The sequence below is a fragment of the Myotis daubentonii genome, chromosome 7, assembly GCF_963259705.1.
Source record: "Myotis daubentonii chromosome 7, mMyoDau2.1, whole genome shotgun sequence".
NCBI lineage: Eukaryota > Metazoa > Chordata > Mammalia > Chiroptera > Vespertilionidae > Myotis > Myotis daubentonii.
The window spans coordinates 32781374-32809251 of NC_081846.1; the positions used below are offsets into that span (position 1 = coordinate 32781374).

The 27878-nt window shown below is 48.9% G+C and overlaps 1 protein-coding gene across 1 annotated transcript in view; it reads left to right on the forward strand.

Moving 5' to 3' along the window:
• The window catches only part of INPP5D (inositol polyphosphate-5-phosphatase D), a 96265-nt gene that overhangs the window by 60889 nt on the left and 7498 nt on the right, over positions 1-27878 (forward strand). The window contains exons 10-25 of the mRNA XM_059703572.1: positions 410-516; positions 2357-2459; positions 3978-4174; positions 4623-4740; positions 7365-7461; positions 7916-8054; positions 9628-9736; positions 9907-9995; positions 13057-13138; positions 13924-14013; positions 16231-16344; positions 17657-17739; positions 20212-20299; positions 24393-24542; positions 25364-25460; positions 27317-27583. Coding sequence (XP_059559555.1) covers positions 410-516; positions 2357-2459; positions 3978-4174; positions 4623-4740; positions 7365-7461; positions 7916-8054; positions 9628-9736; positions 9907-9995; positions 13057-13138; positions 13924-14013; positions 16231-16344; positions 17657-17739; positions 20212-20299; positions 24393-24542; positions 25364-25460; positions 27317-27583 — 1930 coding nt within the window. The remainder of the gene's footprint in view (positions 1-409; positions 517-2356; positions 2460-3977; positions 4175-4622; positions 4741-7364; positions 7462-7915; positions 8055-9627; positions 9737-9906; positions 9996-13056; positions 13139-13923; positions 14014-16230; positions 16345-17656; positions 17740-20211; positions 20300-24392; positions 24543-25363; positions 25461-27316; positions 27584-27878) is intronic.

Consider the following 27878-nt stretch of genomic DNA (forward strand, 5'->3'; position numbering starts at 1 on the left):
GTACTATTATATGTACAAATCTTATAGAACAACTTGAGTCTTTTAATCATTGGTAGAAATAAAACATGTTAATTTAGTTATAAATTAAAAGCAAAGCAAAAGTAGGAAAGGAGATGGGGAGGAGGATAAAGAAATAAAGAAAGGGGGAAAAGGGAGGAAGACGAGAAGACGATGGTCACGCTCTCTCTGCTCCGACCAGGCCACCTCTTGCCACTCATTCTAAGCATGAGCTTCTCCCTGGAAGAGCAGCCAGGGACAAAGGGATCTGGGAAACTAGGCACACATTTGGTGCTCTGCCTGAGGATGGGAGAGTCAGGGTTGTGGATGGTCAGATGCCAGAATGTAGTGGCACTCTACATATTGGGTGATGAGTAGGTGAATGAGTAAGTGAACTTGCATTTCTCTTAAGTCCTGCAGCTCATCAAGTCTCAGAAGTTTCTGAACAAGTTGGTGATTTTGGTGGAAACAGAGAAGGAGAAGACCGTGCGGAAGGAATATGTTTTTGCTGATTCCAAAGTAAGTGATGATTACTAAGATAGCCGAGAGGGGAATGAGGGATGCATGTTTTCCAAGACCGGCTCTGTGCCTAGAAGTTCGTACCGAGAGCTCACTCAGTTCTCACAACCCATTTTCCACCTGGGAAAGCTGAGCCCAGCTGGGATTGGAGCAGTCACAGCCCCATCGTCTTTCCCCTCCTTCACACTGTCTGCCCAAGAGGATGCATCTTTTATTACTGTGTTTACCCAGCCCCACTGGGAGGCCGTTAGCTTCCCTGAGCTGTACTAGGAAGTGCTCTGGGGCACCTCCTATTTAAACCTGAGTCCCAACCAGTGCTCTTTCCATTTCTACACACGGCCTCCTGGAAGTGCGAATTGATTTGTGTGCCTCTCAGTTTTCCAGAAGTAAGGTGCCTGTTAGGACTGGCTCTTGGAGTGAGAGGTAATGCAGGCCAATGGGGATACTCGGGGACTTTGGACATCGCATGGGCAGGGTTCTCTGTGACCTGATCTCACCTCTGACATACCAACCAGGGGCTGAAACCCACCATTGTAGCCTATGAGGCAGGACACAAAGGGCTCCCAGGGCATCCGGTGTCAGCTGGTCACACGTTGGCACTGTGGTAAGGCTCAGGGACAAGGGCTCCCAGTACAGGTACACAGTGCCCTCTGAGTGACATGGCAGGGTTGGGCTGGTGGGAAGCCAGTGGGTGCCCAAAACTGGCCAAGAGGATGGGGAGGACTATGAGGAATGATAGGGAAGGGGCTGGGAGAAACAAAAAAGTGGGGCCAGACAGATGATGGAAGGCCTGGCTGGGCATCCTTCTGGGCACAGGGACATAGGTCCTAAAACCAGTGCTACCCAATGCTGCAAGCTCAGAAGGGTTGAGACATAGCAGTAAACTGAGGCTCTAAATTTTGAGTATCCCAAACTAAAGGCAGGTTTCCGGGATAACAAAATAAAGACTACTAAGGAGGCTCTGACAGCCTTCCTGTGTTCTATTCAATTAGTTTCTTCACTTTAAATTATCTTTCGTTACATAAGTCATCTAGTCTCATTCGTGGAAAAGTTACAAATAAGCAAGAAATTTAAAATAGAAATGCCTGTCTACCACTAGTAAACCTTGGGCAATATATTTCAGGATGGGTTTTGTGTTTTTTTATAAAAATGTAATGATGCTGCCCTAGCTGGTTGAGCTCAATGGATAGAGCATCGGCCTGTGGACTGAAGGGTCCCGGGTTTGATTCCGGTCAAGGGCACATGCCCGAGTTGCAAGCTCAACCCCCGGTAGGGAGCAGGCAGGAGGCGATGGTTCTCTTTCATCATTGATGTTTCTATCTCTCTCTCTCCCTCTCCCTTCTTCTCTGAAATCAATAAAATATATTTTTAAAAAATGTAATGATGCTACTCATATTGTTTTGTCAACAGGCTTTTTATACTTAACAATATATTTGCCCATCTATCCTTCTTGACAAAGTATTTCTGCACCACAATTTTTGAACCCTATAGTATTCTAGTGTGTGGATGACCCAGAATACCATTATGAATTCATTTCCTAAGATTGGACATTAAGGTTGTTTCTCATTTTTTCCATATTGAAACACATGCTATAGTTCCTCGACATGGTGGGGCCCTTGTCCAGTTCCTGAATATTCTCCTGGAGTCTGGTCCCTGCCGCGGCGCGGCTGGTCACAGAACAGCCACTTTCTTAGTCTTGGGATCCATTTCCCCATTGCCCGCCTGGAAGTGCGGATTGATTTGTGTGCCTCTCAGTTTTCCTGAAGCTGGCCAAGCACTGTGAGAGTGCAATGTGCGGGTGCAGAGGCCTTTCTGAGTCTGTCTGCCCTTCAATCCCTAGAAGAGAGAAGGCTTCTGCCAGCTCCTGCAGCAGATGAAAAACAAGCACTCAGAGCAGCCGGAGCCTGACATGATCACCATCTTCATCGGCACCTGGAACATGGGTAGGTCCAGCTGCCTCCCCTCCTTCCTGTCGCCTCCCCTTGGGTTCTGCTTCCTGCATCCAGCATTCTCAAAAGGGGGGGTGGGGAACCCGTCTCCCCGACCCCAGCCCACCTGCACAGCCTCCCTTCTAGCATTTTCCTGAGACAGTAGGTAAGGGGGCGAGTCCTGGGACTTATACCCCAAGAGCCACTGCAGTGGGTTACATTGTGTATCTATCAAGTTGGAGAATATTAGGTGAAGAATCTGCATGTGTAGGTGAAGGGGCTTTTGGACACCTGCCAGTCTTAGGCAGCCCGCCAAGGGGCCCCAGACCCGAAGAAAGAAAGAACTTCCTTGAGTAGCATTGCCAGAGAGAGAGAGAGAGACAGCGAGAGAAGAGAGAGAAGATGCCCAATTAAATTTGAATTTCATGTAAATAACAAACAATTTTTTGGCATAGGTGTTTACCTAGAAATGCATACATACTAGTACAGGGTGTCCCAGAAAAAATGTATACACACTTTGAATAGGCAATATTTATTAAAACGTATTTCATTTTCAAAATGTAGTAGAATCTACAGACCTAGTATGTATACATTTTTTGGGACACCCTATGTATACTAACTATATATTTCACTAAATGTATATATTTATACATAAGTATATATTATATACCAAATATATAAATATTATATGCTGAATGTAAATTTTACTAAATATTTAGTATAACTCTGCAGCTAGAAATAAGTTCTAGATGTATACTAGCTATGTACTATATACTTATATACTAATATATATTTATATACTAACTGTAAATTATATATTTAATGTGAGTATTCAGCTCAAAATGAAAATTAAGTAGATATAGGATGCCAAATTAAATTTGAATTTCAGACAAACAGATACTGCACGGGATATACTTATTCTGAAGATTATCTGTTGTTTATCTGAAATTCTAACTTAACTGGGTGTCTATCTCCCCAACCTGGTCGGGAACAGAGTCAGGCCCACCCCGTCCTGAAAGCAGTGGATAGTCGCCCAGCAGCATCGGGAAAGGAGGGAGTGAAGGGGTGTCTACACACTCCTCCCGATTCTCTGGCTAACACCCTCACATCAGACCTTGGCTGAGATCTCTCTTTGGCAAGGAAGCCATTGTTGTCTCCCAACCGTAGGCTAGAAGCCCCATCCCAAACCCGTCAGCCTTCGGGGTCATCTTGACAACAGAATGTATATTCCTCAAGGACTGTGTCTCAGTTCCCAGTGTGGCTTCAAAGACCAGCTGGTGTTTGACCTCATGTGCAACTAGTTCAAGACACCATGTGGAATCTTCTATGTTTCTAGTCCTTGAAACTTCACATTATCTTTAAAAAGAAATGTATCTGGGGATGATAGTACCTAGTTCTCCATCTAAGGTATTTTGTTGGGTGGCCTGAATGGTTTTCATGTCTGTGTGACTCCCCCACCCCAATCCTTCCCCCACCTCTGTTTGAATTCTGATGTACCTGTGACTCACTTGGTGTTGGGTTTTGCTGTTGAAGGTAACGCCCCCCCTCCCAAGAAGATCACGTCCTGGTTTCTCTCCAAGGGGCAGGGGAAGACGCGGGATGACTCTGCTGATTACATCCCCCATGACATCTACGTGATTGGCACCCAGGAGGACCCCCTGGGGGAGAAGGAGTGGCTAGAGATACTCAAAAACTCCCTGCAAGAAATCACCAGCATTACTTTTAAAATGGTGAGCAGCTGGCCACAGCCCCAGCTGGGACTCCAGGGGACCGGGCTTTGCAAGGCCGGCCAGGACATCTTAGAGGCAATGGTGGGCTCAGCATGTCAACTCTCAACTTACAAAGTTGCCCGGGTGCTGAGTGGTTCTCCCCTACCTTCCAGGGCCAGAGAAGGGAGCCTGTATTCAGAAATTGATGGGGCCCATGGGTGTTGCTGAAAGTGACAGGTTCCTCCCTCTGCCCTACCTGTGCTTTACTTCATTGAAACTTCGTCAGTCCCGGCTCTCATCTTTAAGATACTTTGTGTCACCTGTGGGACATCCTTAGGAGTCTCCCAAAGTTTAGGGCTTACAGGCAGGGAACTCCACACCTGGGAGGTGAGGACTAGGTGTGAATCTCTTGCTCCGGGGTCAAGCCGTACGCCCTGGCCGAGAGTCACACCATTGTCCTCCCCATCAGATCGCCATCCACACCCTCTGGAACATTCGCATTGTGGTGCTGGCCAAGCCCGAGCACGAGAACCGGATCAGCCACATCTGCACCGACAACGTGAAGACGGGCATCGCCAACACTCTGGGTGAGCAGAGAGGGCCACCTTATTGATAACAGGCTCCTGCCAACATGCCCATCCATCCTGTCTGGCCCCACTGGGACGTCCCCAGATTAAAAACGGAGTCTCATATCCTGAGACCCCCTGGTCCTGGGCAAACTCATCTGGGTCGACACCAGCACTCCAGGGATCTGGCTGACATGCAGGTCTGACTTAGCAGGTCAGGTGGGGCCTGACTTCCTGTGTTTCCAACCAGGTAGTGTCAGTGCTGATCCATAGGCCCCACCTTGAGTGTCAGGGACCTAGGAGGGGGTCAGCACATTTACTGTGAAGGACCAGAGAGTAAATAATTGAGGATTTGTGGGCCATATGTCACTCCTCGTCCCCACTGCTATCACACAAAAAAAAACACAGATGCATGAAATGAATGGGAGGAGCTGTTCTATAAACTTTATTCATAACACAGGCTGTGGGCTGGAGTTGGCCACAGGTGTAGGTTGCCGACCCCAATATGGATCTAGACTGACTCGGGTGGGATGTGACTCTGAGCTGGTAGGACTCATTGGGGTGCTTCAGAGAATCGAAATAAGAGCAGAGGACCCCATGAGTGTGAGTCTGTGGGTGTATAAGTGAGTGTACACATGAATCTTTCTGTGTGATTCTGTCTGTGAGTGTGTGTGGCAGGTGCCCCACGTGGGTGAGGGCAGAGGTGAGGGCGAGGCCAGTGGTTTCTGGGGTTGGAGTCAGGGACAGGACAGTCTCAGAAAGAACAGGAAATAGAAGAATTGTTGCAATCCATCTTGACAAGCTCTCTCAGGTTTTCTGCTGACAAACCGCACCTGCCTGGGTCCACACCCCCTCGTGCCTCCTTCCTTCCTGTCTCAGCAGCTGCCCTGTCGTGAAGCCCACGCCCTTCCACTGCCCAGGAACCTCTTTCTAGTGCTTGCTCCGTCTCTGCGGGGCCACCCCCCGCCCCACCTGCCCCTTCCCAAAGAGATGGTCCCGGCTTATCCCCAAGGCCCTTTCAAAGCTCATGCTCTGCCCAGGGCTGTCCAGCCCAGACAGAAGGGGAGCCATGTTGGGGGGGTTAAATTTTCTCTTAGCTACATTAAAGAAAACAGGCAAAATCAATTTTTTAAAGGTATATATTTTTATTCATTTCAGAGAGAAAGGAAATGGGAGAGAGAAATAGAAAGAGATATTTTAGGCTCTGCAGGTCATGCAATGTCTGTTGCACCCACTCAGCTCTGTTTGTGGGTGTGGTCATGTTCCAATGAAATGTTGTTTATTGATTCCGAAACTTAAATTTCATATCACTTCAATGATGAGAGAGAATCATTGATCGGCTGCCTCCTGCACGCCCCTTACTCCCCAGGTGTGGGTCAAGCCCACACCCTGGGCATGTGCCCTTGACCAGAATCAAACCCGGACCCTTCAGTCCACAGGCCGACGCTCTATCCACTGAGCCAAACCAGCTAGGGTCAAAGTCAGTTTTAATAATAAAGTTTATCAAGCCTCATACATTCAAAAGATTGCCATTTCAATAGGCATTCAATAAAGAAAATTATTAGAGTTTCAACTCAGTTTTTCTTACCAAGGCTGATAATTCCGATGTGTCATTGACACTCAGGGCTCATCTCAGTTTGCATCAGCCACGTTTCAAGGGCTCTGTACTAGGCTCATAGCTGCTGTATTGGGCAGACCAGGTTCTCAGACTTCATGTATCAAAATCACCTAAAACAGAGGTTGGCAGACTTTCTCTAAAAGGTCAGATCATGAATATTTTAGGCTCTGCAGGTCTCTGTTGCACCCACTCAGCTCTGTCTATGGGTGTGGCCATATTCCAATAAAATGTTGTTTATGGATTCTGAAATTTAAATTTCATATCATTTTAATGTGTCACAAAAATTCTTCTTTTGATTTTTTCCAACTCTCTAAAAATGTAAAAACCATTTTTAGCTGGCTGTGGACCAGTGTTTATCTACCCCTGACCTAGAGGACTCGGCAAACCCAGAGCACTGCGCCCCACCCCAGATCCAGCCGGTCCAGGGCAGGGCCTGAGAATGTGTACTTCCCACACATTTCCAGGTGATGCTGATGCTGCGGGGCCAGGGAACACACTTTGAGAACCACTGGTCTAGAAGAGAGTAAAGCTGATAGAAAAAGAGGTGGTTTAGGTGCAGGTTTTGGTCTCACAGGAGCCTGGAGTTAGCTGGGTGGAAGGTCACCCCCCACCCCACCACGCCCGCACCCCTGGCTCCTCCTCCTCCTGAGTCTTCTTCCCACGGCTTCTGTCTGCTTTTCGCATCCTGCCTACATGGCCTGTGTGGTGACTGAGAGCCCCTACCGGGGAGATGCCAGGATGGGTTACACTGGCAACCTCCTCCCTCGGCCCTTCAGAGAACCCAAGGCTACTGACCATCCCCTTGCTTTCTTACTCCCCTGGTGGAGTCTCATCCTCTAGGCTGTCACCTGTCGCATCCCCCGCCCTCCCGCCCCCCCCCCCCACACACACACACACAGGAAGCTGTTTTGCTTCCTTCTCTTCCACTTTCCCACACCTGCTTCTGCCCCTCTTTCTTCACCTTGATGTCCTGGTAAGCGGCAGGTTTGCCTGTTTGACATTCTGACCTCTTTCTCCCTCTCTTCAGGGAACAAGGGAGCCGTGGGGGTGTCGTTCATGTTCAATGGAACCTCCTTGGGGTTTGTCAACAGCCACTTGACTTCCGGAAGCGAGAAGAAACTCAGGTAATAAATAGCATTTGTTCCTGAGAGCCTGTGTCAGGTTTTCTGCCCAGACAGACCTCACGCCTCTGATAATGGCTTTCCCTGTGGTCTCTTCAGAGACAACTGCAGCTCAGTAGTGACCGCGCCCCCCCCCCCCCCCCCCGTGTGGAGGAGGGCAGAGCAGACATTTCTTGTGTCATTAACCGAGTAGACACCTGAATACCACTTCTTTCTAAAGGGGAGACCCTCACCTGGGGCACACTGACAGATGCCAGTGGGTCGTGAAGACAGCCATCTAGAACATTCCCATTGAGCACATGCTCCCAGGGCCCAGGCTGTGGTCTCCTGCAACAGTGCCAGAAATTCAAGTCTCGGTCCTGCCACCTGCCCCGCCCCCTCCCCGCGCCCCTCTGATGTCCCACCATGGTGGAGTAGGGAGCCCTGTGCTAAGATGGCTGTTTTGTCATTTAATCAGGCGAAACCAAAACTATACGAACATTCTCCGGTTTCTGGCTCTGGGAGACAAGAAACTGAGTCCCTTTAACATTACTCACCGCTTCACCCACCTCTTCTGGCTCGGGGACCTCAACTACCGTGTGGAGCTACCCACCTGGGTAAGGAGCTCCTTACCCACTGGGGCTGGGGCTGCGCATCTGGGTGAGGAGCTGTCTGCCTGGGCCTGGGGCTGCCCACCTGGGCAGCGAGCTTTCCATCTGGGTGAGGGGCTTCCACCTGGATGACCCGTGTCTGACGGGCTGGCCTGCATGGGACAGAGGCTCCCTTGCATTGTCTCGGGGCAGAGGACTATGGAGACACACAGACCGAGCTGGGCCAAGGCAGCTACTCCACCTCTGGGACTCAAAGCTGTTCCCGTTGCGGAGTGTCCGCCTTTCTTATGGGTTGCCTGTGCTCATGCCTAGTTCCCACATGCCTGTCCCTGCTGCCTCTCTTCACCCCCTCTCTGCCACTCTGTCCTCCCACTGGCGGGGCACACCCCTCAGCCTGCAAGTCCTAGGTTTCCAGGAGAGGCTGAAGTCTGATGCGGTCAGCTTAGTTTTCTCCGCAAATCACAGGTCACTGTCCAGTCTAGGGAAGCCATTCTCTAAGTTGGATGCCCACCCCTGGTCCAGTGAGCAGTGGTCAGAGGGCCACGTGGCACAGATGCAGCCTTGCACCCTCGGGGAGGGAAGGGGGTGGACAGGCATGGCCATTGGCTGCATCTAGAACCAGATGAGGTTGTTTCCGTGTTCCTGGAAGGAAGATGGAGCAGGAGCCAGACCTAGGAGCAGAACTGAGCCCATCTGCCCAGAGACCTTGGTTAACTGCCTGTTGTATCTGTGTCTAGCTGCCATCCTTTGAGGGGTGGCAGGGGTGGCCAAAAGTGACCTACTTTTACAGAGCAGAGAGAGCCCTGGGGCACAGACAGGCCAAGGAAATGGCCTTGGGCCTGGTACCAATCACTGACAAAGCTGGAATTGAACCTGGACCTTCCCACTGTCCCACATCCCTCAGCCGCCTCCGCCTCCCACTGCCACAGCGGCTCTGCAGAGACTGAGCAGCTTGGGATCCATCGTGATTCCCTGACCACTCCCTCTCCCCTCTCAAGGTGCTTCCCATGGCCCCTTTCCTCCTGCTGAGCAGGCAGCTGGGAGAGGGGTGGGTATCACAGTCTAAGTGGCTGTCACAGCCATTCACTCCCCAGGAGACGACCAAGTGCATTGGCCAGAGCAGAGGTGACAAGTCTTGGGAGAGAGGACTGCTGGTTTCCAAGGCCAGCACATCCCCTGGATGTCACACCGACTCCCTGGGGTCCCAGCCCAGATCACAGAGGCCCAATGGGATTTCACATCCTTTCATGGCCTTACAACAGGCTGGCTCGGTTCCCAAAGAGAGAGCAATAGAGACATACCTACCTACCTAATGAAGTGTTAATAAGATTATATTAAAAGACAGTATGAAAAAATAAAATGCCCCTCAGCAAACTTGGAATAACCAGGAACTTACGTTATCAGGTTGATATTTCACTTTTGCAGGATTTTCCCTGTAAAAACAGTTGAGCTAAGCAGCACTAACCTAGCAACCCCAGGTGGGGGCTAGGGTCTGGTGCAGTGGGCAGCGGGCAGTGGCGTGCCTCCTGAGCATGTTGGTGAAGAGGGGTGTCTCACAGTGGCCATGTCCTTGCTCCAGGAGGCAGAACCCATGATCCAGAAGATCAAGCAGCAGCAGTATGCAGAACTCCTGTGCCACGACCAGCTGCTCATGGAGAGGAAGGAGCAGAAGGTTTTCCTGCACTTCGGTAAGAACTGCCATCCTCCCCGGGACCCTCTCAGCCATTGTTCTGTCTCCCCTTCTCCCCAAATATCCTCACGGGGCGGGGAAGGGAAGGGGAGGATTATGCCTGGAGGAGAAGGAAACTTGGCCAGATGTGAAACGTGGGAATGAAACCAGGGTTTTGTTTGGTTTCAGAGGAGGAAGAAATCACATTCGCGCCCACCTACCGTTTTGAAAGACTGACTCGGGACAAATATGCCTACATTAAGCAGAAAGCCACGGGGGTGAGTCCTCATAGACCCCTCCCCTGCCCTCCACCTCCACACTCCTTGTACATCTCACCGCTCTTGTGCCTGTTCCTATAAAGGTGAACAGATGGATGAATGTCCTTTTCCATTAGGCAACAAGAAAGAGAAGAAAATTGGAAATCTCATGTAGATTGTGTCACAGAGCAAAAACCTCTAAGGAGAGGCTGGGCAGCCAGATTTAGACACTGTGAGGAGTTAGACTCATAAATCCTACAGTATTTACCTTTTATCCAGGTACTTAAAGATTCTGAGAGGACTTAAAGTGTTATTTCTTTAACTGGGTTCTGAAGCTCACTTAGCAAATATATATGCTAATCTGCCAAGTGATTCATCATTAAACAAACTTCTTGCTGTGAGACTTATTGGAGCCTTTGTGGACTTATGAACATTGTATTTCTCCATGAGGAAATTCAGTGCCAAACTTGATTGGTTATGGAATACCAATTAACATCATATGAGGCCACTTGTGTTCCAAATAACTGTGTTTGGGGAAAGCTACAATAAAGCATTTATTTATTTTTGTTTGACAGATATTTACTGATGATCTGTAATGGACTGGGTACTCTGCTAGGTGATGGGAGATCAAAGAGGAGTGGGGTGTCTGTCCCCCAAGAGTTTAGAGTGAGAAAGACAAAACAAGATAAATATCCTATATGACTGTGACAATGATGGATGCAGATCAGATTGCCATGTATTAAAAACCAGAAAATCAGAAGGCAGAGCTGGCTTAGAGGGATAAAATAGAGCTTATTTTTTAGACTTATTGTACAATATTTGTGGAAAATCTCAGAAAACATCCAGAAGGCAGTTAAAATACTAGATTGGTGCTAAAGAGAGATGCCAGGGCTGGGTCATAGATTTGAGAGTTGTTGGCAGAGAAGACAAGGAGTGAGCAGTAATTAGTACGGAAGAGCTAGGGACAGATCTGAGGGCCATCTATCTTCAGAGATGAGAGAAAGAAGCAGACAACAAAGGAGATGGAAAAAGTATGCTTGGTAGGTGGTGGGAAGACCGACCGCACAGCTCAGCCTCACAGACTTAGTGGTAACCAGTATGAAATGTGAGTCGAGAATGTGTGCCATTCACATGACCCTGCCTGAAGAGCAGGACTTGTGGCTCAGAGTTTTCAGTAGACGTTAAAAGAACAGTGTGCACAGAGTCTTAGAGATGAAATCCAGGCTGCAGGAGGACAGGGTAGCTCTTCACCAAGGCTGTGCAGATGAGTCACTGGTGGAGTTTTTCAGAAATGCAGTTGTCTGGGACTCATCCCCACAGGTTGTGATGCAGCAGATCTGGAGTGGAGCCCCACTTTCCATGTCTTTGTGAATCTCTGCCAGTAATTCGCTGGGTGGCCAATGCTGAGAACTGTAAGGTTAAAGAAATGACAGTTTGGCAGAATCTATGAAACTACATATGCATCTACCCCATGATTCGGTTGTTCCACTTTGGTTTACACACAAGAGAGATCAGTACATTTGTTCACTGAAAGACAAATACAAGAATGATTATAACAGCTTTGTTTACAATGTCCAAAAACTGAAAACAATCCTACTTCCATTAACAGTAGAATGGACAAATGTGGTGTACACATACAATGCAATACAACCACAGTAATTATGTGAGAGAACATCTATATGCAACAACACGAGTGAAAGAAGCCAGACAAAAAGAGTATGTAATTGCCCCTTGAACAACACAGGGGTTAGGGCGCTGACCCCCATTCAATAGGAAATCCATTTATAACTTTTAACTCCCCAAAAACCTAACTACTCATAGCCTACTATTGGCCAGAATCCTTAACCATAACATAAACAATCAATTAACACATATTTTGTATGTTATATGTGTTATATATTATATTCTTACAATAAAGTAAACTGGAGAAAAGAAAATGTTATCAAGAAAATTAAAAAGGAAAAGAAAATAGGTTTATAGTACTGTGCGTATTTATTGAAAAAAATCCACGTATAAGGGACCTGCGCAGTCAATCTGTATTCTTTGAGGGTTGACTATATATTGGATGAGTCCATGTATAAGTTCAAGAGTAGGCAAAATTAATCAGTGGAGACATTATTCATAATAGCGTTCACCTCGAGGAGGTGATAGTATTGACAAGGAAGGGACAGGGAACCTTTTGTGATGACGGAAATTTTCTAAACCTTGATCTGGGTAGTGATACTAATGGATGTATACTAATGTAAAAATTCCTCAAGATATACATTTAAGATTAGTACACTTTACTGTATGTAAGTTGTACCTCAAGTTTTAAAAAAGACACCCACGAATGGTCAGTCCAAAAGTAGAGGCAAAAATAGAACATTCTTGAAAGAAAATTGGTAAAATAAGAAAAGAAAAATATTGAAGGATGTGGCAAGGGTAGGTTCTTTTAGGATGAGTACCTTTACATTCTTAGGCAGAGGAGAAAGAGCTGGAACTTAAGGAGATAAGAATATTGATTAAAGAGGATTATTATCGTTGCCAGGTTGCCTTGTTTACCATATCCAATAGTAGTCTTGCTCACCAGTATAGTCTTAAGAGGGCTTGTACACATTGTGTGAATGATTGGATGGGTAGCTGGATGTGTGGGTGGGTGGATGGGTGGATGGATGGATGAATAAGTAGATAGGTGGATGGATGTGTGAATGGGTGGATCAGGTGTACTGGCTGGAGTATGTTATTAAAGGAAGTAGCTGGAGAAGATAAGCAGAGACTAGGTTGAAAATACTGGCAGAGAGGTTTATCTGAGTTAGAAAAAAATAAGAAAATATAAAAATACATGAGATTCCGAAATAATGAGGAGAATAAGTAAGGGAGCACAGCCAGGTGAATCATTCTTTGTTCTAAAGCTGGAGTCCAGGGAGTCTGAGAGTGTGGGGCATGGCAGTGGAATTGGGACTTGCAGCAAGCAAAAAGGGTTTAAAGCCACCTATAGGTAATTCCATAAAGAACCAACAGCAGATGAAGCCAAGGGTTATGAAGGCCACAAGTTCTTTTAAAGTTGCAGGCATTTTACATAGCTTGTGACTTTGATTTGCAGATGAAATACAACTTGCCCTCCTGGTGTGACCGAGTCCTCTGGAAGTCGTACCCCCGGGTGCACGTGGTATGTCAGTCCTATGGTGAGTGGCATGCTGGGATCTGTCCATCTGTAAAATGGGAGAGCTCCCTGCAGCCCTAGTCAGGTTGGTCACCTGAAGAAGTGGGTGTATCCTCAGTATTTCTAGAACTGTGTTTTCTCTCTTGCCCACTCCAAACTGCTCTACTGCCTTTCCCCTGGCTCCTTAAAAGAGTTGTCTACCCTCTGTGTCTACACTTCATCACCTCCACCCTCTCCTGATCCTGCCAGTCATTGTGGGATGGGGGGAAGTGTCATCTCTTTTACCAATGAGCTCAGTGACCTTAAACCCCCAGCCCATTCTGGGCCATGAGCTTCTCACCAATACAACAGAGTGCTTAGACCAGGGGTGGGCAAACTTTTTGACTTGAGGGCCACAATGGGTTCTTAAACTGGACCGGAGGGCCGGAACAAAAGCATGGATGGAGTGTTTGTGTGAACTAATATAAATTCAAAGTAAACATCATTACATAAAAGGGTATGGTCTTTTTTTTCAATAGTTTTATTCATTTCAAACGGGCCGGGTCCGGCCCGCGGGCCGTAGTTTGCCCACGGCTGGCTTAGACCATGAAAATGTAGCATAGGCACATTTTAGCTATGGAGGAGACAGTGTCACACACAGTTACTGAGACTTTTGAGTGTAGTTGTGCAAGGTCAGTGAAATGACAGGTGCAAAACTTCTGGAGGCTTCCATCAGTGTGAGTTGATTTCTGCTATGGGTTTGCCATCCTTGGTTTGACCAGAAGGGTTTCTCTTTCCCTGCTCAGAAATGCCTTCCCTCCCCTGCAGGCAGCACCAGTGACATCATGACAAGTGACCACAGCCCTGTTTTTGCCACATTTGAGGCAGGAGTCACCTCCCAGTTTGTCTCCAAAAACGGTAAGTGGTGGGCTGTGTCCATCCCTTCATATTCCACAAAGACAGAGGCCTGTTTATCTGGTTTCTTCATGTCCAAGCCACATCATGATTTCAGCCCAACGCATTTTCTTGCTCTCTGTGGCAAATACATCAGCCTTTTAAGTCTTGGGTCTAACACAGTCTTTAAACTTGGGTAAATGAGTGTTTTCTAAGTTGTGGCATGTCTACCATCAAAGACAATCCTATATGGGTCCTTGACACCGTTTATTAGTAAAGCATTTATCTTAGTACGTTTTAAGTTTATCTCTTCTGTGTAAGGCAAGCAACTCTGATTTTCCATTTAGTCTTGTGATGGATATTCTTAAATACATTTATGAAATTTTAAAAAGTGAGGCTAAAGAAAATTTAAGTCAATATTAGTGCAGCTTAATGGTAGGCAGAGATACTAAAAATGTTAAAGTGGGATGCAATGACTGAATAAATAATACTTAGATTTACAGGTAAGTTTTCAAAAAACCAGCCCAGCCCTTGTCACCGGGCCAACCTCATCCTAACAGGGGCTGGTGTTCTCTCTGGCATGTCAAGCCCTGGGCCTAGGTGACTAGGGAGCCATGTTATCACGTTGTCTGCCAACCCCCACTTCTGTGGGCAGCAGACAATCCAGACTCATTTATGAAGGCTGAGCAGGGGGCTCAACACAGGTTGGAAAATCCTGTATCACTGTGTCCTTTGCACTGTGATGGATGTAGATGAGGCTGCAGCAGTCTTCCTGGGACGCTTCTCCATGCTGTTGGGTCTAACATTCCTGGCCCCAGCAATGTGGCCTCCCCTCTCCATGCAACCATGACCCACCATCCTGTCTCCCTCCTAGCTCTGGCCACTGTGGCTTTCCAGAACCTTCCACCTCTTCCCCACCTCCCACCCATCTCCCCTTTCTCTGAGTTCCTGCAGCATTGATGGGTGGCTTCTGCCATTGCACCCTCAATGAGGACCCTCATCGCATCCTCAGTGTCAGGCTTGCCTTCCACTGGGACTCAGCCACTATACATGCTCATAAGCCCCCATGTCCTGCATTGAGTGTTGGTTGAACATCTACCTAAGCAGAGCCTGGCCTAGATGCTGTGGGCTTAAAAAAAGAAAGGAAAGCTAAGCAAAATAAGCCAGACAAAAACACAAGTACTGCATGGAATCACTTATGTGTGGAAACTTTTTTAGAAAGCAGATTTCATAGATCATGGAAACAGAACAGGATGGTGGTTGCTGGGGGGTTGGGGGGGTGAGGGAAATGGGGAGATGTAGGTCAAAGGGTACAAACTTCCAGTTATAAGATAAAGAAGTTCTGGGGCCCTATTCAGACTGGTGACTATAGGTCATAATACAGTATGACAGTATTGTATACTTGAAATTTACTGAGAGAAGATCTTGAGTGTTCTCACCACACCAGAAACCCCCACAAAACAGGTAACTGTATGTGGTGATGGAGGTGTTCATTATCTTGGTCTTGGCAATCATTTCACGATGTGTATGTGTATAAAATCATCATGTCATACGTTTTAAATATGCACAATTATGTTTGTCAATAACTCCTCAATAAAGCTGAGGAAAAGAAAAAAAAAAACAGAAAAGAAGGAAGGATGGGAAAGACAGAGGAAGGGAATGTCTGTCCTTGCTCTCAGGTGGCTCAGAATTTATATGGAAGGAGAGAACACATGTTCAAAACCAGCCTAAGGATGTTTGCAAATGCATCTTCTAAATGAATAGCTTTGAGAGCAAGTTCTCAGCATGAGTGAGTGGAAGAGCTCGGAGGTCACGGTGCCTGAGGAAGGAAGAGCAGGGATCCCTCACAACCTGAACTTAGAAACGAGCTGGATTTGGGTATTCAGCCACTGAGCCATCAGACAAGCTCTCTTTGTTGGAACAAATAGGGAGACTGAGGCAATGAGCTCCAGGGCATTACCTGAGGCCACGCAGCTCTAGTAGCAAAGCTGAGAGCAGCTCTGATCCTGGAATTCTTGGCGGTTCTCACTCCGTCCCCACCAGTTTGTGATTCATCACAGAGGCTGTTACCACCACAGGGATACTCAGTGTGGGTGGTGGGACTTCGCGGAAAACCTCTCTTCCCCCTGGACTCTCACCTTCCTGGACCTCAAGAAAACATGTTGGGGGTTTGGGGCTGATTTGAAATGCTCCATCTCCAGGCACACTGTGGAACCCAATCTCTGTTCTCACCTGTTCCAGGCCCCGGGACTGTCGACAGCCAAGGGCAGATAGAGTTTCTCAGATGCTTCGCCACCCTGAAGACCAAGTCCCAGACCAAATTCTACCTGGAGTTCCACTCGAGCTGTTTAGAGAGTAAGGGGTCATTGGGCTTCCTTTGGTTGTGGCAGGCACGACTCTGAGTCATAATGATACTTTGCCCCATTTCTTCCCTCTGGGATGGACTCAAGGGGGATCCGAGAAGCAAGGCTGTAGATGGAGGATACAAAGGGACCCCTATTATGTAGCCTGTGTCTAGTGGCCCCAATATTTCTGAATGGATTTCAGTTCCCATAATGGATCGTGGAAGAGATCTAGAGGTCACCTTGGCTTTACAAAGAAGGAAACTGAAGCAGACCACTGCTGCTCCAGGGACAGGGCAGTCACTGATACACTGATCCCTCAGCCTTGTAGGCAACTGGGCAGCTGGATTCTTCCCTTGCCCCTCAGGGAAAAGTATAGCCCACTTGAGAGTCCCCCCAATCCAGGTTCTGACTCAACCAGAGGGTCCTGAGTGAAGGCCCAGAGGTACTGGAGGCCAGCACCGGCCTCGAGCTGCCTATTCTCTGTCCTACACCACGGGCACTTTCCCAGGTGATCTACAGCATCTGGGAGCAAGCTGGACATGACCAGCCTCCTCTCTGCCAGCAGTTAGCACAAAACACTCTTTCCAGGTGGCACTTCTAGGCATGTTATCTAAAGCTTTTCTGTGTGAAAAGACCCATGTGGTGTCTAGCTCTCCTCGCTGAGATGGTCCGGGTAGTGGTGGTGGTAGCAGGGGTAGAATCAACTCCATCAGAAGAGGTGACAGGATGATGGAAGCTTCCAGAAATCGGGAAGAAGACCTGAGCCCCAAGCTGCAGGCTGTTCCACCCCTGACTCACCTGGGCCCAGTCCTGGTGAAAGGCCCACCTTCTCCACAAACTCTCTAGGTCCCAGTTCACCAAGCAGGGCCAAAGCTCTTCCAAAAATTATGAGGATTTTCATGTGGGTGTTTTTAATAAACTATCGAGACATTTGCATGCATTTCTATGGAAACAGCATATTCTATGGAAGCTTAAATTAGCTTTTTAAAAGGCTGCTATCTTGAGTGGCGTGGGAGAGCTGTCATGTTTCCTAACCTCCTTGTCTGAGAAGTGATGATTATAGTTGCCTGGTTTGTTGCACAGAGGAGCCAAAACGGAGGGAAATCTGATTTTCCTAAAAATAACTAGAGCCCGTTGGCAAATGACCATCCCCTACACCAAAACAGAATCCCCAACAAGCCCGACTCCTAAACGATGCTGTGGCCCCTGTAGAGATAAGAGGCAGACAGTATCTGCATTGACCCAGTGGGCCGGCCCTGGGAGTCTGTTCTGTCTGGTTCTTATTTTGTCCTCTGAGAACCAGCCGCCTTGTCCTCCAACAGGTTTCGTCAAGAGTCAGGAAGGAGAAAATGAAGAAGGAAGCGAAGGGGAGTTGGTGGTGAAGTTTGGTGAGACCCTTCCAAAGGTAATTCAAGGAGAGCACATTCCCAGGGAGGATTTTGCAATTACCCAGCCAGCAGGGTATGTGCTGGGTATTGCTCTGGGGGATATGACCAGAGGGAATGGGCATCCCAGGGGACAAATGTGGAAGAGGCTCCACAGACCTACCCATCTCTGGGCCAGCTCCCTTTTAAGGTGGTCTGTGGCTTGCTTTCAGCGATGGTTAAACACGAGCCTGTGTCTAGTGGCTCCAATATTTCTGAGTGGATTTCAATTTCCATAATGGATTGTGGAAGAGATCTAGAGGTCACCTTGGCAAAGAAGGAAAGTGAAGCAGATCCCAGAGAGGTTTGTTCACGGTCACATGATTTCAGCGACAGACCCCTGAGGCCCAAACTCCCCTGCAATACTCCTTCGCCTGGTCAGCACCAGCTCAGAGGGTCAAGTGAAGGTGTAGAAAGGAGTCCATTGGCTCCTACACAAACACTGAATGCAGAGAGAATTTGCTACGACCATGACCTGTGTGAGCGGAGGGTTATAATTAAAAACATGTAGGGAAAATTTAGTGGGAACACATTCATATTTATTGCAGAAAAAAAAAATGGTTTTCTACCTGAAACCCAGGACTGTTTTTCTGATGGGAAATTTATGGTGGACACATCTGGATGTTCATGCTGGGTGCACAATGGAGAAGGACCTGCTTCTTTGTCCCATAACCAGGGAGGGGTACATCGAGGGAAGGTACAAGGCTGGGGAAATCTATCACATGGGTGGGAGTCTCAGGCTTCCCCTGGAAGTTCCTCAGAGGTGCCACTGGAGATGAGGTTTGAAGGATGGCCTTTAACAGGTAGAAGGAGCCATTCTCTCCCAAGGCTCAGGTTTCAAGGGCTGGGCTGGGCTGCCCACACTGACATTAACTGTTGATTGGAACCAACTTTTGGGCCACACACACAAAGGCCATATCATCTCAGGAGCAGAGGCCAATGCCTGAATCACAGTCTCCTAATTCAGGTACACTCTGATCGGGGTCCTCCATGAGGCGGGAGTGAACTGTCAGGGTCCTGGGCTGTTTTCAGGTACTGAGTCCTGGTGCTCTTGGCTCCACGGTGACATCCTGCCTTATCCACCTTCTCCACCCTCCTGAGTCTTCTCCCAGCTGCTCCCATGCAGCACCCAAATGGCTTCTTTTCGCCTTTGTTTGTCGGGAAGGATATCAGCATCCCAGTCCCTGCAGCACACTGTCCAATTCAGACACCTGATGCTCCTCCTGTCTCTATCCCTTCCTCTCTACCCACCGCCACCTCCCCAGGGTCTCCATCCCTCCTTTCTTCTTGCTAAAGCATCCTGATTCCTGATGAATCTTTCTGGAATACCCACCTCAGCCTGGCGTACCCTTCTTTATCCTGTCCATTCCCTGCTGTCACATGGGATGAGCCCAAGCTCCTCAGCGTGGCTCCCAGCCCCTCTGCCATCTCCAGCCTCATCTGCTCCCCCAGCACCTTGGGGCCTCACTCCCTCCTGCTCCCTGAACCCTGCCACCCACCTCTCTCACCTCCACTCTCTTCATCCTCTAAAACCCCTCAGGACACCTTGACACTCTCTCCTGCCTCCCTCCCTGCCCCCACCATGGTGAGTGTGCACCCACAGACATTCCTCAGACACCCGCCCCTTGCTCCCGCTGCTGCCTGAGAGGGCAGGGTCTTCCTGCATCTGCTGCACTGGCCCAGGGTCAAACTTTGAGCTGGCCATCATGACAAGTCAGTGAACGGAGTGGTTGGTGTGGCTCTGGAACCCCAGAATGCCTCAGAGCCCCACTGTGACATTTGTTCTGGAACTTTCTGTCATCAACATGGCACCAGGCCTGCACCAGGGGTATCTGTGTATCTGTGGGTGGGAAGGAAGGGGACAGCCTGGAGCAAGATATTCGGGGACTGGGGACCTGTGCCTGTCATCCTTCAACTAGCTACAGGACACTCCAGACCCGACCGGGGGCTCGGCGTGGGTGGACACAGAGGCCCCTTCTGCCCAGATGGGCACAGCCTTGTGGTGCCACCTTCCCTGCAGCCTCCATCCTGGGAGGGGCTGAGGGAGAATTGCGCCCAGCTGGGGAGCCTGCAGTGGGAGTGGGTGCGTTCAGACTTGGTTTCTGGTCCTGTCCCATTTTCTTATCAGCCTGGCCCCACTCCCAGGATCCTGGGGACTGCAAAGGAGGGAAGGGAGACAGAAGGTGGGGCATTCTTAGGGTTAGGCCCTGTCCCTGGGGCCTGGAGTGCAGTGTGATGGAAGGGGACAGGAAAGGAAGCTAATCCTGCCTGGCTATGTAGGGGGTACCCATGGGCTCCTTCCTGCCCTCTGGGCATGAAAAGCAGAGATTCAAATTTGTTTAATGACAACATCTACAGGCCTGTTTTCTCCAGCATCCCCTCCTCTGGGCTGGCAACCCTCACCCGCCTGTCCCCAACTTGTCACCTCTAATCCCCTGACCTTCTCTTTGCAGCTGAAGCCCATTATCTCTGACCCCGAGTACCTGCTGGACCAGCACATCCTGATTAGCATTAAATCCTCCGACAGCGACGAATCCTATGGTAAGGGCCCCACAGGTGCCATAGGTGCCACACCTGCTGTTGGCTGGTGGCCTCTGATGTAACGGGGCATCTCCATCACAGAAAGCCCACCTGCCTTTCCCCATCCTACTCTCCTGCTGATACTTTCTCCATCTCAGGGCCGCAGGCAGACAATAACTCCTAAGTCATCCTTCTTGCCCCCTTGGGTTTCTGGGAGTAACGACTAGTAGCCACAGCCCCTCCCATTTACTGAGACTTTCCTGTGTCAGAGTCTATGCCCAGGGCTTTGCAGGAATTTTAAAATTTAATTCTGACAAGACCTTATGAAGCAGACACTATTCTCCCAATTAGTTGATGAGAAAACTGAGGCTCAGAGAGGTTAAGTGACTTGCCCACATCACACAGGTAGGAACTGGCTGAGCCCTTATTGGAACCCAGGTCTGCCCAGCATTGCTCAGTGCTCAGGCTGGTGGCCCTGCCAACTGTCCTAGTGGAGAGACTCTGTCTTCTGTAACGTCTTCAGCCTGTCCATGGCTCCCGCCCAATGTCAGGTTCGCCCTTACACTTGGTACATTCAGGGTGGCTACAGCATGGAGTGAGAGGGGTAATGGCCAGAGGGAGGAAGGCAGGAGCCAGATCAAGCAGCTCCCTGCAAGCCAGGCTAAGGGCAAACACTTTATCCTGGGAGCAGTAGGAAGCCATCAGAGTCAAACAACTCAGTAATGTGATCAGCTTTCCATCTTACAAGTATGTGTTTGCAGTGATCAAGATGAGAGACGAGCCCTGGCCGATGTGACTCAGCAGTTAGAGCAGGGGTCCTCAAACTACAGCCCACGGGCCACATGCAAATACAAATATTGTATTTGTTCCCGTTTTGTTTTTTTACTTCAAAATAAGATATGTGCAGTGTGCATAGGAATTTGTTCATAGTCTTTTTTTAAACTATAGTCCGGCCCTCCAGCGGTCTGAGGGACAGTGAACTGGCCCCCTGTTTAAAAAGTTTGAGGACCCCTGGGTTAGAGTGTCGGCCCATGCACCGAAGGGTCATGGGTTCGATTCCTGGTCAAGGGCACATACCTGGGTTGCAGGTTCGATCACTGCCCTAATCAGGGAACATGCAGGAGGCATCCAATCAATGTCTCTCTCACATCGATGTTTCTCTCTCTCTCTCTCTCTCTCTCTCTCTCTCTCTCTCCCTCTCCCTCTCCCTCTCCCTCCCTCCCTCCCTCCCTCCCTCCCTCCCTCTCTCCCTCTTTCCCTCTCTCCCTCCCTCATTCCCTCCTCCTTCCCTCTCTCTCTCTCCTGACTCTTTCCCCCTACCGCCCTGCTTTCCACTCTGAAAGCAATGGGGAAAACATCCTCCAGTGCATATTAGCAACAATAAAGTCACAAAAAGATGAAAGATGAGGGGGCCAGAGTGAAAGCAGTGACAGTAAAAATGAAGAGACAGGATAAATTTGAGAGATGTTAAGAAGGGAAATGGTTGCCCAACTGGCATGGCTCAATGCTTAAACATTAACCTATGAACCAGGAGGTCACGGTTCAATTCCTGCCCTGGCTATGGGCTCCATCCCCAGTGTGGGGCATGCAGGAGGCAGCTGATCAATGATTCTCTCTCATCATTGATGTTTATATCTCTCTCTCCCTCTCCTTTCCTCTCTGAAATCAATTTTTACAGATTGTCAAACTGCAGCGGGAAGTCCGGGGAGGGTTGGGGGGCAGGAGGTAGGGGGGTAAGAGATCAACTAAAGGACTTGTATGCATGCATATAAGCATAACCAATGGACATAAGACACTGGGGAATAGGGGAGGCTAGGGGACTGTCTAGGGCGGGGGGATAAAATGGACACATATGTAATACCCTTTGTAATACTTTAAGCAATAAAAAAAAAACAAAAAAAAAAATTTTTTTAAATAAAGAAAAGAAGGGAAATGGCTTGGCCTTGGGAACTGAGGCAAGTGGGTTGTTGAGGATGACATCCCCACACTTCTGGTTTGAGCAGCTGGGTTAATGTCTCATTTCCTGATCCGGGTCAGCTGTGGTTTGGAACAGGCACAGGAGGTTGACAACGAACAGCCAGAGAAGTGGGAGGACAGGCTGTGGCGCTGGGGACACTGTCAGAGTTGGTTTGCGAAGAAGGCAAGGTTATAATAGCAGATGTGCCGAGAGACCCAACAAAATAAAAACCAAACAGCGGTCCTTAGACAGAGTGACTCAGGGACCATCCGCATACTTGGAGAGGCAGTGTTCACAGGCAGTTAGGTGAGAATGATGCTGAGGAAGCAGAGGGTGTGAGGCAGGCAAGAAAGTGAACCTGGTCCAGGAAGGGGGTTTGTTTTCAGTGGAGGAATTTGAAGGTGCTCAGTGCTGATGGTGGAAGTCAGGAAACAGAAATAGGCAGAGACACGAAGGCTGCCTGTGGGTGTTGGTCACCCACTGTTCAGGCTCTGCCAACGCCCTGGGACTTAGGAACAGTCACTGCCCTTGTTTGCAGAGGTGAGGACATGAAGTGACTTGTTCAAGGTCATGTAGCTACTGCGTGACTTTGACAAGCTACTGTGTGACCTTGGACTTGAACCTAGGCAGCCCAGCTCCAGAATCATTCCTTTTACCCCTTCCTAGTGTAGCACTAGAAAGAGGGTCCCTGCGCCAAAGCAGGGGCAGGCAGAGCCTGGGGAGTGTTCTGGCTCCAGATCTGAATCTCCTGTCCTTCTCAATGGGGCAAAGAGAAAAAGATCCATGTGGATGCCGGAATGTTTGAAGGTTCAGTGGCAGGAAACAGGAACTCAGATCCGATGGTTCCATTTCCTTGATCAAATACTGTATTCTTCTTTTGTTTGCTCTTTTTGATATTCCTACTCACAAACAGCAAATCAGGAGAATAACAAGGGAAAAAATCGACTAGCAGTCTCATTCCCCTCTACAGAAATCCTTTTTATTTTGGTTTCACACTTCTATCCTCATCCATAGGCATAGGTCCTAGATTTCTAGATTTCTAATCATCACAAAGATACCATTTATATTCTGCTTTCCTTGCCTCGTATTAGATAAGACCCATTTTCCACAACCCTCCTACATGGTCTTTGTGATTGTGGCTTTTCATGGCTTCGTAGTATTCCATGGATTTGCTGTAGCCTCATTTTTCACAGTCATCTTTATTACTGTTATTGAGGCTCTGCCAGTTACTTTTATTAGTGTTACCAATAATGCTGAGATGATCTCTTTGGGGGATATTTTTTGTTCTCCTGAATCTACATTTTCTTATTCTTTTGGATCATCTTCTTAGGATGAGTTCCATATTTGCTGGTCAAAGGGTATACATATGACCGTGATTCTTGGCCCTTGTTATCGAACTGGTTGCCGGAAAGGCTGTCTTGCCATATGGACCTTGCCACGTCCCAAGGTCCAGGCTTCCCTGAGCCTCGCTGGCGCTGGGTATTTTTCTTCCTTCTGTTTTGTGCTAAGTTCATGTCTGTGAGAGAGTCTCTTTGTGCTGCTTCATTTGCATTTGTGATGGCTTTCGAGGCTGAATGAATTTCCATTTATTGAAATTAACCAGCTACAGTTCTCTTGTGTGAAATGACTGTTTGGGTGATCTGCCTATTTATCTGCTGGGGATTTAATTTTGAGGAGTTCCTCCTGAGTTCAGATAAAATCCCTGCTTTGTGAAGCTGACTGCAGAGAATGGTCCCAGTCAATCATCTCAATTTCCTGTGGTTTTTTCCCCCTCTGTGTAGAAGTTTTAAACTTTTATATTCTCTTACCCGTCAGTCTTATTTTGTCATTTCTGACATAGCTTCAAGCCTTAGAAAGTTGTCATTCCCTCCAGCTAGGAGATTAGTGTTTAATTCTGTTTTTCTGCTGGATTACCCATGATTTAACTTTTTTTCACAGCAACTCATCTACTTGGAGTTCATTTGCTATAAATTTTGAGATGTTTTCCCAGATTGCTGAAGGGTTGTTCTAAAATGTTTATTTGATGATCCCTGCCTTAGCCATCATCTTGAATGACTGTCTTTGGTGGTAGAACTAACTCTCCAGGCCAAATTCATGGTGTTTCTCCTGCAAAATGGCAGGGTCTTGACATTACTGTTGTCCCCTCCATGTCCCCAGGTGAGGGCTGCATTGCTCTGCGGTTAGAGGCCACGGAAACACAGCTCCCCATCTACACGCCTCTCACCCACCACGGAGAGATGACAGGACACTTCCGGGGGGAGATCAAGCTGCAAACCTCCCAGGGCAAGATGAGGGAGAAGCTGTATGGTAAGTGGCCCTCGTCAGCGCTGCGGGGTTAGACAGGAGTGAGGGTTCTCTCAGCAAAGCTGTTGAATATTCTCTCTGAGAGCCGGGCATCATCCTTGTTTGGTAGATGGGGAAACTGAGGCACAGAGAGTTTAAGTAATTGACTGAAGGTCATATACCAAGAAAGCAGCCAGCCCAAGGTGAAGTGCAGGTTCACCCAGTGCTAAGCTGAGATTGTAAATGAGATGGGGTTCTGCCTCACGTGGACAGTGAGACAGCAGGGCTCACTACATGTGGACCCTCTGGCACCCGCGGCTCCTCAGAGGGTGCTGGGCCATCAGGGGTGCTGCCTCCCATGGATGTGGCCCCCCTTCTGCCCTGTGGGAGCTCCTTTCTCTAGCAGGACTGTGGGTTGGAATGAGAAGGTGTCGGCACCTCTGCAACCACACATCAGTCGGAAATGAAGACAGGGCCCCAGCTGCCCACAAAGAGGTTGGCTTTGGTGCTGGGAGCTCTGCTGGAGCCGCCTTCTTCTATTTGTTTTATTTGGATCTGCCCAGAACAACTGGCTTGTTTTGTCCTTTGCCAACACCAACAGGTGGGAAATGTCACATTAAATGACCCCTCTGGGTCACACGTGTCAATTCTCCTCCCGCTGAAGCTGACAGGCATAACTAATCAATCTCTGAACTCGCAGGAGGTGTCAGAATCTTGCTTAGCCTGCCTCCCCAGGCAGCAGTATTCACCGTCTGGCTCTGGTATGTCAATGGAAACCTCTGCCATCCTGGCCCAGACCTGCACGCTGGGCCCTCACATGCTTCTTCCTGGCCCTTTCCTTGCAGACTTTGTGAAGACTGAACGGGATGAGTCCAGCGGGCCCAAGTGTCTGAAGAGCCTCACCAGCCACGACCCCCTGAAGCAGTGGGAACCTGCCTCCAGGTAGGGCAGGGGGGTTGCCAGGGCTTCACAGACTAGCTGGCCTCGCAGACCCAGCACCAGAGAGGGTAAGTGGAGCACAGAGAAACTGAGGACCCAGTAGGAAAGAAAGCTCAGCCAGGAGAGGCGCTGTCCTGACCACAAACCCATGTCTCAGGGGGTTAATGTGACTGGGCCAGGCCTGGAAACTCCTCTGTGTTGGAAACTTCATTCTGTTCAACAAACATGGGCTGAGCACCTACTATGTGAAGGTTCTAGAGAAACCAAGACAGATTAGGTGCCATCCCTGCCTTAGGGACTCATAGCCCCACCCAGGAGAAAGCACCTGCGGAGATGGCTACGTGGAATGGTTGCCGTGTGTCCTGGGGACAGCAGTTTTGGCTCCGTGGCCACAAACCCCATCCTGTTCCTAAGGGGAGAGGCCACTGGGGGAAATGAATGCAGGCTGCTCTTGGCAGAGACTGGGCTGGCAATAAACTGGAATTTAGAAGAGTTCCCAGTAACAGAGTCACCCCAGCTCTGACGTGGTCTCAAGTCCCAGAAAGAAGCCCATGAAAGCTGTCATGGTCTCTTACCTCCCGAGGGAGCAAAGTTGTGCTGTTGGCTGAGCGAAAATCCAAAGCCTCTGCAGAGCCCCGTGCGCTCTGCCCCTGCTGGTCCCCACACTGCCTGTCCTCCCAGCCAGGCCTCGCACACGCCACCCACCACTCAGAACACAGGAGCTCACGTCTCCAGCCCGTTCCTTTGTCTATGTCCAACCTCTGAGGGCTGTAGCCATGGATGCTAAAGTATTCCCTCTCCATCTTTTTCTCCCACTGTTACCCATCAATGAAAGCATCACAGCTCTCACATGTCTGCTCTGCTCCAGAGTCAGGGTCAGTGTAGGTCTACAAATTATTTTCCTTTTGACTAGTATTAGAATTAATATTTGTTAAGCAGGCACTGACGGCTGAGAGTGAGCTGTGCACAGAACCCGGCTGGCTGAGCAGAAGGGAGCTGGGAGGCTTCGTTATAAACTGAATACTCAGAACTCTGCCTGTTTGTTCTCATGACAGCCCGGTCTTACAAGGATAGCACTTCTGTCACCAAGAGGCAGCACAGTGTTGGTGTCTCAGGTCTCCTCACCCGGGTCTGGGCCATCCCCTTGGCAGCTTTCAGCTGACTTCCCATGTTTGAGACTCCAGCCTTGACCTTTGTCCTCTCATCTTCAAATGCCCACATGGCCACTTCCATTCTCACGCCTCACACACAAACGCTGATGTGTCTCAGGTGGAGCTCTCCATTTCCCCCTCCCCAGCCTGCCGTCCCCCACGGTCACTCGCCCCACCAGCCTCAACAGCTTCTCATTCTGTTCTCCCCACTTGCTCATAGGCCCTCCGATGGTTCCTGGAACAGTTAAGGGCCATTGCAATTGTTCTTACCACTGTCTCCCCCGCTTCCTTCTTACCTGCCTCCTCAGATAGGCCTTCCCTGGCTACCCTATGCCCAGTGGGTCCCAACGCTCCTGCAGTCTATCCCTGCCCCTTTTGTGGCTCTCATTCAGACTTCGGCACTGTATAAACCCCATGCGTCTCAGTCACTGAGTTTTGTTTGTCTTCCCGACCAGATGAGATCCATGAGAACAGAGACTACGGCTGCCTTATTCACAGCCATATTCCCTCTGCCTGGCCCAGGGCCTAGTGCACACTAGGCACTCAGAAACTATTTGTTGTATGAATGAATGAATGAATGAATGAATGAACAAATCCACTGCCCAAAAAGTGAAGGAGTTGAGGAGATCCTGAGGGGTCCTGCAGAAGAGCAGAAGGCACCGTCCTCAGGCTGGGACTGACTTGTGACTTTGTATGTCTCCCCCACAGGGTCCCTCTCTGCAGTGGCTCCAGCATCACAGAAATCATCAACCCCAATTACATGGGGGTGGGATCCTTTGGGTACATAAAACAGACCCTGTCCCCTGACCAGCAGCCCACAGCCTGGAGCTATGACCAGCCACTCAAGGACTCCTCCCTGGCATCTGGAAGGGGAGAGACCCCTCCAACACCACCCTCCCAACCGCCCATATCACCCAAGAAATTTTCATCCTCCACAGCAACCCGGGTCCCCTGCCCCAGGACGCAGGAGTCAAGGTGAGTGTTCTCTTCACCAAGACCTCTCCCTTCCCTACGTTTTCACTGCTGGGAAATGCAGCCCTAGAACGGAAGCTGCATGAGGGCAGGGGTGTGGGTCCACTTTAGTCTCTGACTCATCCTGGGGACCTGGACCACAGTAGACATTCAAGAAATACTTGTGGAATCTCCAGTCCTACTCTATTAGTGTAAACTTGATTTTTTTAAATAGAAAATTTTAAAGATATGGTCAAGAAAAATACCCTCCTATAAAAACTACATTTGTTGAAAAATACATTTCTATAACCAGTGAACC